At 44.5% G+C, this 16336-nt stretch overlaps 1 protein-coding gene across 1 annotated transcript; it reads right to left on the minus strand.

Annotated features, from left to right (window-relative positions):
- Positions 1-1315: 1315 nt before the first annotated feature.
- KCNJ1 (potassium inwardly rectifying channel subfamily J member 1) lies at positions 1316-2431 on the minus strand. Its single transcript, XM_042832117.1, has one exon. The coding sequence runs from the start codon at positions 2429-2431 to the stop codon at positions 1316-1318; it is 1116 nt and encodes a 371-aa protein (XP_042688051.1).
- Positions 2432-16336: the final 13905 nt, after the last annotated feature.

The following is a 16336-nucleotide window of genomic DNA, read 5'->3' on the forward strand; positions in this document are numbered from 1 at the left end:
GGATGGAGCACCTGGTGGGAAGGCAGGGCCAGCACAGGGCAGCTCAGGTGCATGCAATGCACTGAGTGATGGAAGGGCTGCAGCCAGGATCCACCCCTTCCCAGCCATCATTTAAGGGTTTGCAATGGAGGTGAGGGGATTCTGCTGAAGATCCCTGTATACCTGAGGCCTTCCAAGGGTGAGCAGTTTCTTTCCTTTATTTCTGTGCCCACAGCTGTTGTTTTGAGCACATCCTCCCTTGCTGCAGCCCAAGACTTTGCCACTATGCTGTCATTACTGCAGGATCTGTTGTGTTACAGCATTTCACCGTGCTTTTGCCGTAGCTTCAAAGAAAGGCCTGTTGGTGTTTGTGCTGTGGGCTGTTCCAAAGATGCATCTCGTGCTGGGAAGTTCCTCTCTTCTCCCAGAGAATTGTTCTCTCACCAGATGTGCTGCAGTCTGTGTGTTCTTCACCTCCCTGCAGTGCTTGCTGTTCCACTGGCCTGTTGCCTTCTGAGATTTCTCAGTATCACAGCTGCTGCCTCCTGGCAGAAGTGGACAGAGGGATATCAGGAGGGTGAGACAACTAAGAACAAGCTGCAATGTTCCTTGTCTCTCATGACAGGTGTCTGCTTGTGCTTGTTTTTGCTTTCCATTTCCATTTGGTATTTTCCCTCAAGGAATCAAAAGCTTTCACAGAAGAGAGCTCTTTATGATGTTGAAGTTGCAGCAGGATGGCATAGGCTCTGCCTTCAAAATCCCTTCCTAAATGTGTACCATCCCTTAGTGCTCCATTTCTATTCATACGACAGCTCAAAATAAGAAGGAATTGTTTCAAGATGTTCAAAAGTGTTCAAAAGGTTTGGAGCCGAAGGGTCTGCATCCACAGAGGGCTTTGGCAATGAGAGACATGCATTTCTGGTGAGGTTTTGACTTTTAAGTCCCTTTGGTCCTTATGGAGAATTTTGGCCTTCTGTCTGTCCTTCTCATGCTCATGTTCTCAAAGCTTTGCTCCTTAAGAGTGACTTAAAGTTTCTCTTTCCAGGCTTTGTAAGACTGATGTGCCTCCAGGAGCTCAAGTGAGTTGGATGCTCCAACTTAGCAGCTTCATAAAATGTCCCACAGATATAAAAATATAAATTCTATGAAATACATAGCGTTGTTAAATAGTGTTCTGTGATCACTGGTATGCTGGTCCTCTCTGATTTGAGGCTTTTGAGAAGATAAGATGCTGCTGTAGAGTTAAAACAAACCTGTTATTGGTTTTACTAAGTCATTAATCCTCTCAAGATTGATTTAACTATGCAGAAAAGTGCAGTCTGATAAAGATTTGGAGCTACATCTTTGTGTCACTGGCTTCACTAACTTCTGCCAAGACAAAACCAGGGTTGTCAAAGCCTTTCTTCTCTTTGGCTTTAGCTTCTTTCTCATTGTAGAGGCAGAAGGCACAATGGGGCATCTCCACTGCCACTGTCTTGCTGAAGTTCTGGAAGTCTACTCTGTATTTCCCTTCTTTGGTCTTGGACACAATGGGAGCAAAGCGATAACCCCAGAGCACCTCTTCTGGGATGTAAGATGTCCTCACTTGGCAGGTAGCACTGGTGGCTTCAACGGTGCCATCTAAAAACACCACCAGTTCAAAATCTTGCTGCAGAATTGTTTCTGCTGCCATGTGGAAGAAAGGGCTGTTCTTGTCTATGATGTGGTAAATAGTCAATGGGGAAATGAAGAAGAGATTTTCGTTGCCAGCATCAACGATAAACTCTATGTTGACCTGGTCCAGAATGATTGTCTCTCCTTCTGGGGTGATGGTGGTCTTCAAGAGTTTGCCATAGATGTGACTCCCGATGAGAAGGCTCTTCCTGAGGTTTGCCACCCTGATGAGGAGGCAGAGCTTCCCACCACGTTTGCTGATGACAGCGTTCCTGCTGAAGGTGATGGTCTTGGCCCTGTTCTTGGACCTTGAAATCTTGGCCAAGATGGCACCGCACATGAAAGAATTGATGATGACCCCCAAGATAGACTGGAAGATGAGCAGGAAAATGGCAGTGACACATTGTTCTGTGACACATCTGAAGCCATAGCCAATAGTGACCTGTGTCTCCAAGGAGAACAGGAAAGCTGAAGTCAGACCGTTGATATTCTCAACACAAGGGGTGTGATTTATGGAAGGATTGAATTCTGGAAGGTCTTTGTGTATGTAGGCCACAACGTACCAGAGGAGACCAAACAGAAACCAGCTGCCTAAGAACGCTGAAATGAAGATAGTCATTTTGTATCTCCATCTCAAATCCAGGACAGTTGTCCATATATCAATCAAAAAGACAAACCTTGACTGCTGTACGTTACCAAACTCTATGTTGCACCTTCCATCTTTAGAAACAAGCCTTGCTTTTCTCCGGCTTCGTTCTGTGATGTGGCTGGCAAAGCGTTTCCGGAGGTAGTTGAACATTCCCTGTGCTGCTGGTGTTCTGCAGAATAAGAAATAATGAACATCATGGGTCGCATTTGTACCTGCAGGCAAGGAGTAAAGACTGCCAAGGTCTCAAGATTCCTGCTTAGGAAAAAGTTGTACCATTTGCATATTTTCCCTCCACTACTGGAGAAAATTTCCAGAAAGTATATGAGAAAATGAGCAGATTTTTGCCTAAGGAGCATTCCAGCAAACAACAACAAAAAATCATTTTGGCTTGCTTAGTAAACTTGTGAAGTTAAGAATGGTCAGCTGTTGATGTTGTCCCCTGCTCAGTGGAATAAGCAGAGGAATAGGGAAGCAGCAAAGTTCATTGTGGGCATGCAGTGGGAAAACAAACAGGGAGAAGCTCAGCTTTGAGTTTTTTTCTGTCTTGTAGAAGATGAAGCTGGGCTCAATGAAGTGTGTGTGTGTTCATCAGGCGTGATGTGGAGTGTGCATTTAGGAGGAAACGGGAGAGGGTGCAGAATGTCTAATGAAGCCAGATTGATGCAGTGACTTTTAGCATGGTTATAGGTTGGGTTTGAGGTGTGAATTTCAAGCTCTGGAAACACAGAAGCAGGACTCCTAGGAGAGAATAAAATAAAGGGTTATGCAGCTGCTGGAATATAGTTGGGTGTTCACTCATCCCAAAGGTAATGGAAGAGAAAAGGGGTGGATTTTGAAATCCATTCTTAAGGGAAAGTGCAGCTCTGTGTCTCTTAATCTTGTCCTTTCTGGCTGTCCGTGTTAGCAAGAGACCCAGGAAGAAGGAGTCACTGATGGGGGAAATAGCACAGATGTGATCAGAGCGGGATCAGCAAACGTGCAGAAGTGTCCCAGTTCTGCAGTCAGTCACTGATGTAGGTGTGGGGTGAGGTTCATCCACTGCAGAGCTGCAGATGGCCTGCTCTGTTCGTGGGCAGATTTTGACCCCAAACATAGGGATATTCTTAGAGATAATCCACTTTAGAATTGATGACCCCTCAGGCACAAAATGTCTTCCTTTCTAACAGAAGATGTGTTAGATGAGCTGACCCAGCCTGGGAATGTACCCTGTGTGCCTCTTTAGCCTTTATTAAACAAAATTCTTCTTGTGCAGCTGAACTTCGCTGTGTGCTGTAATTACATTTCTTGGGGGCAAAATGCTTCAGCTTAAAACAACTCAGAAACGTGGTGGGAAAATGTCCTCACTGGTGACTCAGGCAGAGAATATTCTGAGTTTATTGCATCTCTGAGGACAAAGCATCCTCAGCCATTCACAGGCTGGGATGTTTGCTGTGGGATGTGTGGCGCTTCAGCAGTGCATCTCAGACCAGAAGGTGCTGGGAGCTGTGCTGTTCATGATTGCTGTTCATTCTGTATTGGATTGCATCTCTGACATGAGTTAGTGCAAAATTTGCCTTGCTTCAATTCAGTTTTTAAATGGTAGATGCTCTGCTTGTGCCAGTAGTAAAACTGGCTCCTAATTGCTGGTAAAGGAAGACTGTGCTCCTTCTGAGTGGATACGTCGTGTTTCTGCACCATGCAGGAGTGAGCTGCTCTTTAGCAAAGATTTTCTTCCATTTACTCTGAAGCAGAAGCTGCTTAATGTTTTAGATAGCTAAAATAAATCTCTCCATTAGAAAGAGTAGTTACAGAGACCACAGATTTACCTTTTGATGCAGCAACCAGTAGCAAAGGCATAATGTTATTGATAAGCATGAATTACATTTCATAAAGCCAGAAGTAAAATACAAATTTGTTGCTTTGTGTCACAGCCTGTGCTTACACTGAAACCTCTGCTCATAAAAGAGGATGAAGAAATGAAGGTCATTGTGCCATAGCTTTTCACTGTTCTGAACTTTTGCTGCTGAACGTATTGGTGGTGAATGTAGCTGCATAGTTAAACTTTAAGCGAGAACCTGAGGAAGGGAATGGGGTCACCCTCCAAACAATCCTCAAGTCTGCTTTTCTTGACTCCCTTTCCATGTGTTCATGTTAATGCATAGTTTGTGCAAAAAGAAAACATTGCTGCACAACGCACGGTTCTCAGAAGCTCTGCAGTATTTAACCTTAATTTCCCTGTGTGCAGGAATGTGTGGCTCCAGCTGCTGTTGGTATTTGTTGTGTTGTGTTTTTTTCTGCAGCAGTGTGAGCTCTGAGTGTCAGTGCTGGAGCAGAGCAGAATGCTTCCATGCCACTGCCTGCACATCCTGAGCTGCACGAGGTGCTCAGAGCCCTGTGGAATGGTGTGAAGGGGAGAAATGGAAGAGGTTCTCTCATCCAGCTGGCTTTTCCTGCTGGGGCTGTCACAGATGTTACCACGATTCTGGTAGACCTGATTCAGCCTTCACTTGAAATCTTTGGATTAATCCAGACATACAAATCAACAGATAATTATCACAGAGATGAGAGGAAGCCAATCAGCACAATCTGGGCTGCAACCTTGGAAACATTCCCAACTTTGCTGCTCCTTTCCTTCCTCTTTAAATCTTCCCTGCTGTCTTCAGACTGCTTTACAAGCCCTGTTTAAGCAACCCAGATAGATCAAAGTCTGAAGAAAACTCCCTTCTTGAGCCAGGGTGGCAAAGCAATCCTACCCTCAACAAATCTTTCTTGCTCCCACTTACAGCTGGAATGTGTTGATTCTCTTCAGCAAGAGAAGCATTCCCTCCCATACCAACACAGAGCGTGCTACAGGGGAGGTTACAGAAAGCAATTTATGTAATACAGCCATTAGTCCTTTCCATTTAAATCACTGAAGGTAACTGACTGGCTGCATTGTAGCTAATATTTAGCAGGGTGTTTCCTGTCAGCCCAAACACACACAGCACTGCAGGCTGTGCTGCGTGAGAAATGCCTTTAGGAGGAGCTGGCAGAGCTCTGCTGTCCCCAGCAGCATTCAGCACAGGAGTGCTGCTCTGCCTGTGTTGAGTGATGGGACAGCAGCACTGCCCTGAGCAGTGATGGCATGTCGAGGTTGGCTGCAGAAACATGCAGCTTCCACTGGGCTGTTCCACTCATATTTCAGAGATCACTGCAATAAGCAGAAACCTTTATATTTCTGTTGTTCACTTCCTGATCTTTCCTAACTAACCTCCATCACCCCCCATACCCAGAATAACTTACAAACGCACAGGTAGGTAGTTCTGGAGAGATGCACTTCTGCAAGTGTGTAACAGCAGTGGTTAGAGGTCCTGCATGCTACGTACCAGCTGGGGCTCCTCTGCTCACCAGGGATGCAACTGAGTGGTCCTCTGCTCCTACTTGCTCTCAGTTGGTTTGCTGTGAGTACTTCTGAATGTGGGGTAATGCCCAGACGCATTAATGGTGCTCTGGGTAAGTCCTCTGTGGAGCACATTAATCCATGGAAATGGCTTTAATCTCAGTCACGTGCGGTGCTGGGGAGCAGTGGGTGTAGGAAGGGGAAGGTGGTTGAGGTTTGATGGGGGTCAGGCAAGACCAACATCTTTTAACACATTTAACTGTTGTTTTGATACCCGTGGCTTCAAATGTATTTCTTCCCTCACCACAAAGGAGGTACAAACAGAGCTGGCAGAGCCTCATCATTACAGGGGAAAAGCATGAACGCAAAGCAGCCCTCTGAACTCACAGCTTTTGATAGAAATGCATCTTTGTTAGGGATTCAGATGAAGCTCTAAGGAGCTTAGGTAGAAAAAAGGGGGATACAGAGTTAAAGGATTATTTTTTCAGTCCTGTTCAGCTCTTTTCAAAAAATCAGTTCTTTCAGTCCTTTCTGGTTTTTTTTTTGTTGTTGTTGAACTTCCTCTGAACAAAGTATGTGAAATATCCCACTCTTGATACCTTCTGAAATCCTTTTTTATTAGAAAAGCAAACAGCAGCACTTAGACTTATTGTGTGTTATTTGCTGGCTTCTTTTCTACTGAGACCTTTGGAGAATACAGCTCATTTGCTTTTCATTCACTGCCATGGCTAGAGCAGGAATCTGCCTGTTGCAGTATCCCAAACCTGTTGTGATATCAGAATTGTAGCAGAATCAAGGACTGCCAAACAGAGCTGACCTTGCAGTGAATCAATTTGAAGTACAGCAGGAGCGTAACCTTGCCTAAGTCTGCTTATGTGCCTCATTTGTCTCCTGTCACAGAGGAGGAGCACCCATCACTTCTATTTAAACTGGGTCAATCAGGAGAGTTCCAGCTATCCTTGGTAAGAGCACAAGGCTGTGCCAAGCCCTCCCTGCTGCTCCCACAGCCTGAAAACGTGTATGAACTGTGTGGGGTGTGCAGACTGTGGGAGCTATTGGTCATGGAAGGGGCTGAGCCGCTCCAGGAAGGCTGCTGTAACGCTTTGTCAGCCTGTTATACCAGAGGACTTGGGACCCTCAGCCTTAAAAGTGGATCTTCATGCTGTGCTCTGTGTGTGCTTGGTGGGGTTTGCTCCTGATCCGCCCTGCTGAGCACCCCTGGTGCTCCCCACTGCAGTGTGCCATGGGGTCATGCTTCAAATAGGGTTTCCATGATAACAAGCAGCAGCTGCCTGTATTGAGGAGCATTACTTGCACTGTGCCTGCTGTACATTACTTGAAAAGACAGGCTGCAGTTTCCCCTCACAAAGCTGTCTCGAAGGCATCATTCATTCCTGAGAACACAGGCAGATAAGTGAAATAATGTGTACTGCAGCAATGGAGGCTTGAGCAAACTGTGTATTCTTGGAGACTGGAAGTGTTTGGGGTCCTCAAGGGTTGCAAGTAAAGATTTACAGCAGTAAAGCCATTACTGTTATTGTTAGCCATTAATATTATGGCAGTTAGCACTGCATGCAAAATTAATTCATTACTGCAGTTACTGAAGGAGAGAGCCTGAAGTGCTCAGCTTAGGTGAGAGCACACTGTGTGGCTCTCGAGTACAAACCCCATTAAGGCTTTGAGGAATATACAGCAGTGGGATTTCCTCCTGCCCAGGGAGGGCAGCCCTGGCTCACAGATGTTCCCTCTCTATCACACGGAGCTTGGCAAACATCTGTCAGACAAAAATATTTGCCAGTGCTCTCCAGCAGTGATCGCTTCATAGGGACCAAAGGAAACTTTGTTATTTGTGCTACTTTTGCAGCGCCTGACCAATTTCACAGCTAGATTGCATCTCCCATTGCACCTTCTGCTGTGACAGAATTCCTGTGCAGCCAATGATCCACCTCACCTCCAGGGTCTGTCATGGGATGTGCAGTCATGCTGGAAATCACCTCTGTGAGAGCTGGGAGTGGGGCTGTCTGTGCCACGGTGGGGGATTCCCCAACAGAGCTGTTTCTGCTTTCAGAGAATTGATTTTTGCTGAAAATACCAAGTTTATTCTTTCAGAAGAAATGGTTCTCGGGGAGAAGTTATTCTTGAGCAAATGGTATCTTCGGGGACTTTGGTCAAAAGAGAATGATTCTCCTTGCAGTGTTTTTGTGTCCTTGTGGTTTCAAAAGGAATAAAATAGGGCTTGAACACAGTAGAAGTGTTATGTTGGCTGTGTATTCTGCTCACTGAGGGGTCTGGAAATGATGTGTTTTGCTTTCTGTTGAGTTTTTCTGAAGGAGAAAGGAGAGTTTTTGCTAGCTATTTCTCTGCTGCCAGAAAAGGCATTGAATTGTGAAGGTGTGGTGATGGTGGACTGCAGAGTTCCACCTGTTTGCCTGAAAGCAGTCTGTAAGCAAAGCAGTGTGCTGCACAGGATGTGTGCTGGGAAGGCAGTGCAGCACAAACACCATCCACAAAGGTCATGGGGAGAACAGGCAGAGTCATGTGAGCCACTTCTGTACATTCTCATTTTGTTATTCTTTGCTGAATTATTAAAGGCATTGAATCATTAACTCGCAATTTGTTTCTACAGATTGGCAATGTCAAGTCTCAGTCATCAGTACGGTGGAAAGGCTTTGTGCAAAAGCCCTGAGGGCTGAGAGGCAGCTGACAGCCATTATCCAAGGCCAAGAGCACCTGGGAACACCACGATGGTTCTGACCCCATTTGGGCATCTCATCTCAAGGTATCTCAACACTCACCGTTCTCCTGTCATTTGAATTTCCAAACTGTTGGAGTATTGAAATGCGTAGTGGCTCCGTGCCACCCCAAACAGAACTCAGCACTGGGGATGATAGGAAACACTGACAGAAGGACCCAGCATTGACAGAAAGTACTTATTGTTACAGCAGCTTCCAGAAGCCCTTGCTTACTCAGTGCACAAGAAGAGCATGATGTTGCTCTCTTTGCACTCTGCACATCACTAAAGGAAAGCAATTAAGTGAATGCTGCCATGGTATAAAGTCTTATCACAGTAGCTTACATCACAGGGTATAGCTAATGCCAGCTCCAGAATAGAGATGCAGTAAGAGAATACTCAGAGGCTGCTTGCTCAGCCTTGCACACCCTGCTGGGTGGTCACACACTGTGGCTTAGTCAGCCACAGAGCCAGGATTTCATTTACTATTTCTCAGTTCTGTAACAGTTCCCTCTGTGCGAACCTGAGGAAAACGAGGGAAGGGCAAATAAGCACCTGGATTAAATGGCAGTAGGAAGAGTTTCTTTGATTTTTTTTTTTTCTACTGTGTTTTTATAAGGGCTGCTTAAGTGTTTCAATTAAATGTTTGTGATTCGTGTGCTGCATGCTGCACTATCACTGTGCTGCAGTCACTCACCTGCATACAGCTCTGGGATAAACCCTGGTTGTCCTAGGCAGCATTTTGGGAGCACTTTTATGCAGAACTCAGAGCACTATCCTGCTGCAGTCCTTACCCAGGATATTTTATTCCACAAGTATAAGGAACAGCTTTGATGCTTGTAACACATCATTGCTACCTGCTGATCTGCCACGCTCCTCTGTTCTGCTCACTATGCCTGCAATTCTGTCACATAGCAGCTTGCAAGCTGGATTGGCACGTGCTGGCTGATGCTGCATGTTGAATCAGTTGAGGTTCACCAGTAAAAGTATCAGACATCAGTAGTTCAGAAGATTTCCTTTCATCATTCAGTGCTCTGATCACAAATGCTGGCAGCACTGCAGACTTTGATTGACAGATTTTGTTCTACCCCTGGTTCCTGATATCTGATTTCTGCTGTGTTCAGCCAAGCTGTCTAGAAACATCTTGTCCCATTTCAGTCTTATCTCAATAGTTTCTTTCCCTCATCTCTGCTTGGCTGCTGCATTGTGAGGTGGGTGACAGCAGTTGTTCCAGTGCCTTTTGAAGGGGTGTGTGACAGCTTACAGCTCCTGTCCTGGCATTTGATGTGAGTTTTTAGTCACATGTTATGGACTGGGGGGGGAAAAAATATATCTGACTTTTCAGCTGTTTTTCAGGTGAAGGTAGAGGTATTAAGGACACTCTGTGCTCTTTCGTACAAGGTTTGCTGAAGCGAGTCTCATCCATGTGAATTGGAGAGCCAGGGTCCACCTGTGCCTGTTAGATTGGTTAGGATGTTCCAGTGATTTATTACAAAGAAATGCCACAGAAATGAAGCATTTCAGGAGCAAATTTTGAGAATCAAATCTGAGTTGGCAGCTGTTTGCCACATCTTGCAGAAAGCAAATAGCTTTCACTTACAGGAGAAACCTGATTGTTCCCTGAAATATTACATCTCAGGACTGCTCCTTTTAAGGGTAATTTTGGGGTCACACAAAGTGCCTTGTGGAAGCATTGGGGATCACCAGCTGCAAATCTAAAATGTGAGCAGCCTGCTGTCCCTGGGGTGTGCAGTGTTTCACCAGCAGAGCTTTTCCTGCTCCAATCCTTCATTTACTTTTGTGCTCCTAATTATTTATATAAGTGTAATTGACTTGCAAGACATTCCTGGCTTTCAGTGCACTCTGAGTGAATTATTGACCCATCACATGGGTCACTGATGTGAAGAGACATACGAACAAACTGGGTACAAAAAGCTGCTTTGCATTCTTAATAGCAAATGTAGGCCATTAATAACTTTGCCTGACTCACTCAGAGCCTGCACAATTTTACTTTAACGTGCACATGGCTGAGTTCATCCTCAGAGTAATTTGAAACTCACTGGGCATGGACTTCATCTCCTTGTGCTGCTTTAAAACCTCTCTGCGTTGAGATGTGAAATGCTAATTCCAGAGTTTATGGCTGACTTGAGATGCTACATTTGAAAAATCAAATCCAATTAAATCAACTTATTACCAAGGCCAGAGCGTGATATTCAGCACATCTGTTGTTACTTCATGATGAGGAGCAAACTAGAGGAGAATGTTGTGTCTTAATGTATAAACAAGGCTAATCTGTCCTAATAAGAAGGTTTTGGTCTGCAGCACCTGGGAAGCAAGTGGTCAAACCTTTTCTGGAGAGTGCAATTACCTGAGGCTAGTTCTGGCTTTCCACTTCTTTTTGTTGTGCTGTGGGGTGGCTGCTTTCCCCTTTGTGTCTGTTTCCCCATCTGCTCATAACATGGAAGCAAAATGAGGGTGTTGTGTGGATGAATTCAAAGACTGCCAAGTGCTTTGAGAACTGTTATGTGTAGAACTGTTATGTGTACTGCTATGCACTGACAGCGTGGCATCAGCTCATCATAGTCAGAATTGTAAAGGAGCTCAGGATTCGGGGGACTATAAAGCTAAGAGATGCCCTCTTGCTGTCCTGGTAGGAACTTATTTGTCATTATCTGAGGAGAAGAAAAGCACTTATGTGCAAAGAGCACAGTGAGGAGAGAAAAGAGAGGAATGTACAATGGGGGGTTTTTTGAGATGGAAAAATACTAAGAGCTGATCTACAGGTACGAAGCAAACGAAAATCTTTAATTTAGGTTCATTAGGGTGTGAGCACTGTGCCATTCTTTGTATTCAAAGCCATGTTATCACCAAAATACTCAGTGGTTCCTTCCGCTGTAGAAACCAGTGCTCCTATTTTGAGCATTACTCCTGTAAACAAGCTCTTATTTCAGTTACTAATAAGCACTCAGAGATCTTGGCTCAGTTGTTCTAATTTGTGCAGAATTCAGAGCAGCCCTTGGTTGTGATTTGAGATTTTCATAGTCCCTGTGAAGTGATGGAAACGTAATGAAAGATTCATTTTGCTTCAGTGTACCCTCAAAACATGAGAAAGGCCCAGGCAGCTGCTTGAGATACCAGAGCATGCAATGAGGACTGGGTGAGCTGCTGCCCACCCCCAGGTTAGATCTCCTTTTAAGTGAGTAAAGGAGGAGAGACCAAATCCATTATTTTATCTCTTGGTATTACTGAACATTCACACACAAGGTAGCTGTTCAGATTGTAGTAGCTCTATGTTGTGAAGGTCTCTTGTATAATTTTGTTTTCCTCATTGGGACAGAAAGCCCCAGGGCTTCAAACAGGCATTGTTTTGTTGTTTGTTATCTGTGTGATTACTCTGTGTGCACACTTCTCTTGACAGCACAGAGAGCATCTGAGGGAGTTTATTAAGGTATAAACCAACTTAAATTACCTTGCATTTATTGTGGGCTGCTGCTGCTGCAGAGGAGGCACATTTGCATATCAAAACCCTGTGATGTGAAACCAAGAAACAAATAAAACCATCTTATCTCTGTGAGCACTGTGTATGGAGGATGCAAACTTATCAGCCACCCACAGCCTGACTGCAGTCTGTTACCTGCTGTGTAGCAGAGGTTTATGAAGATATGCAGGGTGAGATAACAAGGCTCTGAATCTTAGCTATAAAGCTCCTTCTCCAGTATGCAGGCTGATGTACAGCAGACTAGAAGTAAAGCCTTGGGCTATATCATGCTAGTACATCCTTTGAGCTGTGCTGCTGAAGGAAGAGACACCTTGCTGTGCTGTAGCAACTGCATTTTCTCATGGTTATATGTAAAGGAAGGTAAAGCCACGTTCCTGTGCCAAACTCCCCTCCTTCCCACTGTAGTTCAGGCTCTTATGCAGACGCTCCTTAGTGTTCAGGTGAGCTGCTGAGTACAGCTGAAATGCAGAAGCCGTTAGTGGCCTTCAGGTATAGGATGCTTAGAACTGCATGGCTGGGAAGAGCTTTCCACTCTCACACCCCAGAATATCACTGCTTAGCTACCAGCTCCTGGTGGGGCCACAGAGCTGCCACCAAGAGAAGTAAATTCTCAGAGCTGTTTGTTCCATTTCTAAAGGAGCAGTGAAAGGCAGACAGATCTGGATGGAGCTGGAAACCAGCAAGAACCTTGATGAAAGGAAATGAGTCATGGAAGGCTTGTGTGTCCTTCCTCCTGCCAAAGGGTGATGAGGGTTGGGGTGGGGGTAGGAGGCATCACTGCTGGTTCTGTGCACATCAAGATGCCCTGGAAGGTTCTGAAGGCAGGAGTGGCTCTTAGGCAAAAGCACCTGTAGGGTGAGCTTGCTGTCCCTGCCCAGCATGAGCAGGCTGTGTTGGTATTGCTGTAATACACGGAGTGCTGTTCAGAAGCCCCTGGTGTGGCTGGTATCAGAAGGGCTCAGTCCCTACGTGCTGCTGTATCTGTAGTGAAATTATGCTGCTCAGTCACTACTGTACCTATGTATGATATTTATTAACAACAGCTGAGGACCAACGCTGTTACATCTTACTGGCTGTTTTTAACAGAATTTAAGGAAATGATGGCAATTATTAGACAAGCACTTGTGCAAAAAGGTCGTGGTAGGGAAGTAGAGGTAACCAGTACAGGAGGGCAGCTGTTATTTACTGATCGTTCAGACCATTACTTTCTTATTATCTTAGCTTGATTCTGCAGTGGATATTTTTCTCCTGTTGTGCAGTGAAGTTGCATCATGCAGAAAATTGGTTTAAGTACAAATTCTTATGGTGTCTTTCATCTAATGTTCTCAGAGAACATTACTAATAATTCATTAAAGGGGCACTGTCAGCTAGAACGTGTTAATTACCATTTTCTGACAAGTCAACCTATAAGTGGTGTGTCTTGATTTTCCTATTTATTGCTAAAAAATATGTAGATTTTCTTTTTCCTGTAGATGTTTATAGGAGTTGAGGGAAGTAATTGACTACAAGACTGGGGAGGTGAGCCATGTACTACATGTTGTCAGGCCCAAAACAGGAGACAATTTAAGGGTGGGTTCTCTTTTAAACAGTAATTTTGAGAAACTCCTTACTGCAGGACCTGAGCATCTCCCAGTGCATCTGGATGGGGACAACTTGTGGCATGTGCACATCGCTGCTCCAAACAAGCACAGTGAAGTCAAAGCCTAGCAGTAAAAACCATTATTTCCTGCTCCCAGTCTGGGTGCACAGGCTCAGCCTTCTAGTAACTGTGAGGGAACGACAGGCTGCCCAATACTCATACAGGGTTAGAACAGCAATCATGGCAGTTACCATAGCTAGCTTGATGCAAACCCGCACTGCTTTATCCCACTGTAGTTTGTTGCATTGCAACGCTTCAATATCCTTCCAGCCCTGTGTCATTGCTACCTTTCAAGAAAATAAAATGCCAGTGAACCTCTTACCTTGGATGTTAAGCAGTGAAGGTGACTGCAGCAGGGAGGTGGGAGGGAAAGCTTCCTGTAGCCCTAGAGCATGTAATTCCCAACAGCTTCTCCACCAAAGGGAGCATGGCCAGGGCCCTCCTTGGCTTTTATGTGTGCCTGTGTGAGCTCCGACTGGTTGCCAGCTCATCTATATGCAGTGGCTCATTAACGTAATGGCTCAGTTTATATACCCTATGTGAAAGGCAGAGAAGTGGCTGCTGGCTTTAAAAATAAGGCACAAGTGTTGAGCTGTTGAGGGTAGGGAAATTAGTGCAGTGTTACCTGGGAAAGCTGGTGCTACTATGACTGTATCTGTTACTGTATCCCACTGGTATAAATCCAGCAGCAGTGTCCTGACTACCTGTGAGAATCCTGCCTTTGTTTTGCATGGCAGCATGGTTTTGGGGAGAAAAAAAAAACCCATGAAGTGTATCTTTTAATACCTCCTATATTCTGCAGAACCTTTGCAGTTTGATTTATTTGACTTACGGTGTATTAGAAGCATGTACTCTTCCCTAGGATTTCCTTCCTATATCTGAGCTGAAAGCCTAATTCCATCCAAAACGTTTGCAGAGGGACTGCAGGAGTCAATTCACAGCTGTGATCTTGGATTCTGAAGAAGTGAACGTCTCTTGTACTTCTCAATCCTTTAGCAGTGTCTTTGCATCTCACTGGTAAGGGGTTGCGTGATTTAAACCTGAAATTAATTTACCTATATGCACGTCATTAAGTTAATACTTCTGGTTTGATCAAATTAGGAAGGCATTTCTTCTCAGTCTAAGACAAGTGTCTAAGAATGCACTGCCTTCCAGAGATGCTCATCCATCTGCCTTTACAGAGAGAGGACTTGAGAGGCTGAAGCAGTTTATATCCTTATCTTTTCAATGCCTACTGTAAATAAATGAGTTCTACCCTCAATATTAAAGTCCCCAGATGGGAGATTGATCTTCCCTGGGTTATACAGCAACAGGAGCCCCGCGTTTCCTCCTCTGACTACAGGCAGCTGGAGGCCATGGTGCAGGCAGGACCTTCTTTATCTCCCAGAGACTTGGAAGAGGTGGGGGATACAATTTGTTAATCAAAACCTTATTTGACATTTGGGCAATGCCAGATCTGCTCACACAGTTGAAAGCAACAGGAGATCAATGATTCAGCATCGAAGCTGCTTGCCCTGCAGCGTTGTGAAGACAGAGAGCACTGATACAAGGAATCAAGCTCAGGTATTAGCCATTCCATTGTTTAAATAGCTGTCATTGAAGATCAATGCGATAATTTAAGTAGTGCTTTTCACCTCCAAGCACATTAATCCATCTGTTGTATCTCCTCACACTCCTGGGATGCAGGTCTGCTGTTAGCAGTGCCAACACAGCACAGAAATGTGATGATGGAATGGCTGCAGGTAACAACCAGGAGTCACTGATGTGATGTACTCAGAAATAATCAGTCTGCTTATCGTTATGCTGTACTCAGTGCACACAGGAGCCCTGCACTGCTCACCTGTTGGCAGTTTGTGATGTTACAAATTAAATTTCACCAACTAGCATATTGCACATTGCTTAACACAATTTTTCAAAGAAAAAAAAGCTGTTCTCCTGCGATGGGATTTTTTTCCCATTAGTTTCAAAGAATGTGTTGAGCCCTTAAAGGGTTTTACTTCTGTTAAATATTATCCTCAACACCGGGAAATTAAAAGTGAATGGGTTTTCTTCATTCTTTCACTATGACACGTCAAAAGAATGTTAGAAAAATGAATAGGTTCTCCTGGTTTTCAGAAGCTCCCAGAGTGAATTTCAATTGCAGGTTTTTAGGACAGATTGTAATTAACTTCTTCATTCGGTCTGAGATCAGAACACTCTTTCTGTATTTGGTACAAGGAAGGCAGGGCAGGAGGAGAATAGTAAAGCATTTGGGTTTTAATGAGTGACAAATGACTTCTAGGTGCTCTGAGACCACTTAGGTGATGGCGATTTCTCATAACATAAAGAGGAGTCATTCTGTAGTTTGTTTCTCATGTTGGACAGAAGCATCACCGAAGACATTCTTGGAAATGTAGGGTATTGTGTTCATCTGGTTGTGTGGTTTTCCCAAGGCAACATTTCCAAAGTTGCATCCATACCCAAGGAGCTGCACAGCACTTTCAGCAGTGGTGTGGGTTTGCCAACAGCCCTCCTCCATTCTCATCAGTTTGGCTTCATTGTTTTATCAGAAATGTATTCTTTGGGAACCTGTCCTGTAAAGAAGAAATGGGAAATGAGGTGTAACAGCTGATGGCAGAACATCCCCTGCTGTATTTGTAAATATTTTTTTCCAGTGTTTTCACATTAAGTCAACGCTTTTGATTAAGAGCGTTCTGTGAAGTCTGCTTGCCTGAAGCAGTTTCTCTACATAAATATTGATCATCTCTATCTGCTTTGTCAAATGAAAAGAAAGATGTCATGCCCTTATCTTTAGGAACAATTATTTATGGAAGACGCAGTCTCTCTAG

Source organism: Centrocercus urophasianus, unplaced genomic scaffold, assembly GCF_019232065.1.
Source record: "Centrocercus urophasianus isolate 14NV4802_14NV808 unplaced genomic scaffold, USGS_Curo_1.0 seq_37, whole genome shotgun sequence".
Taxonomy (NCBI): Eukaryota; Metazoa; Chordata; class Aves; order Galliformes; family Phasianidae; genus Centrocercus; species Centrocercus urophasianus.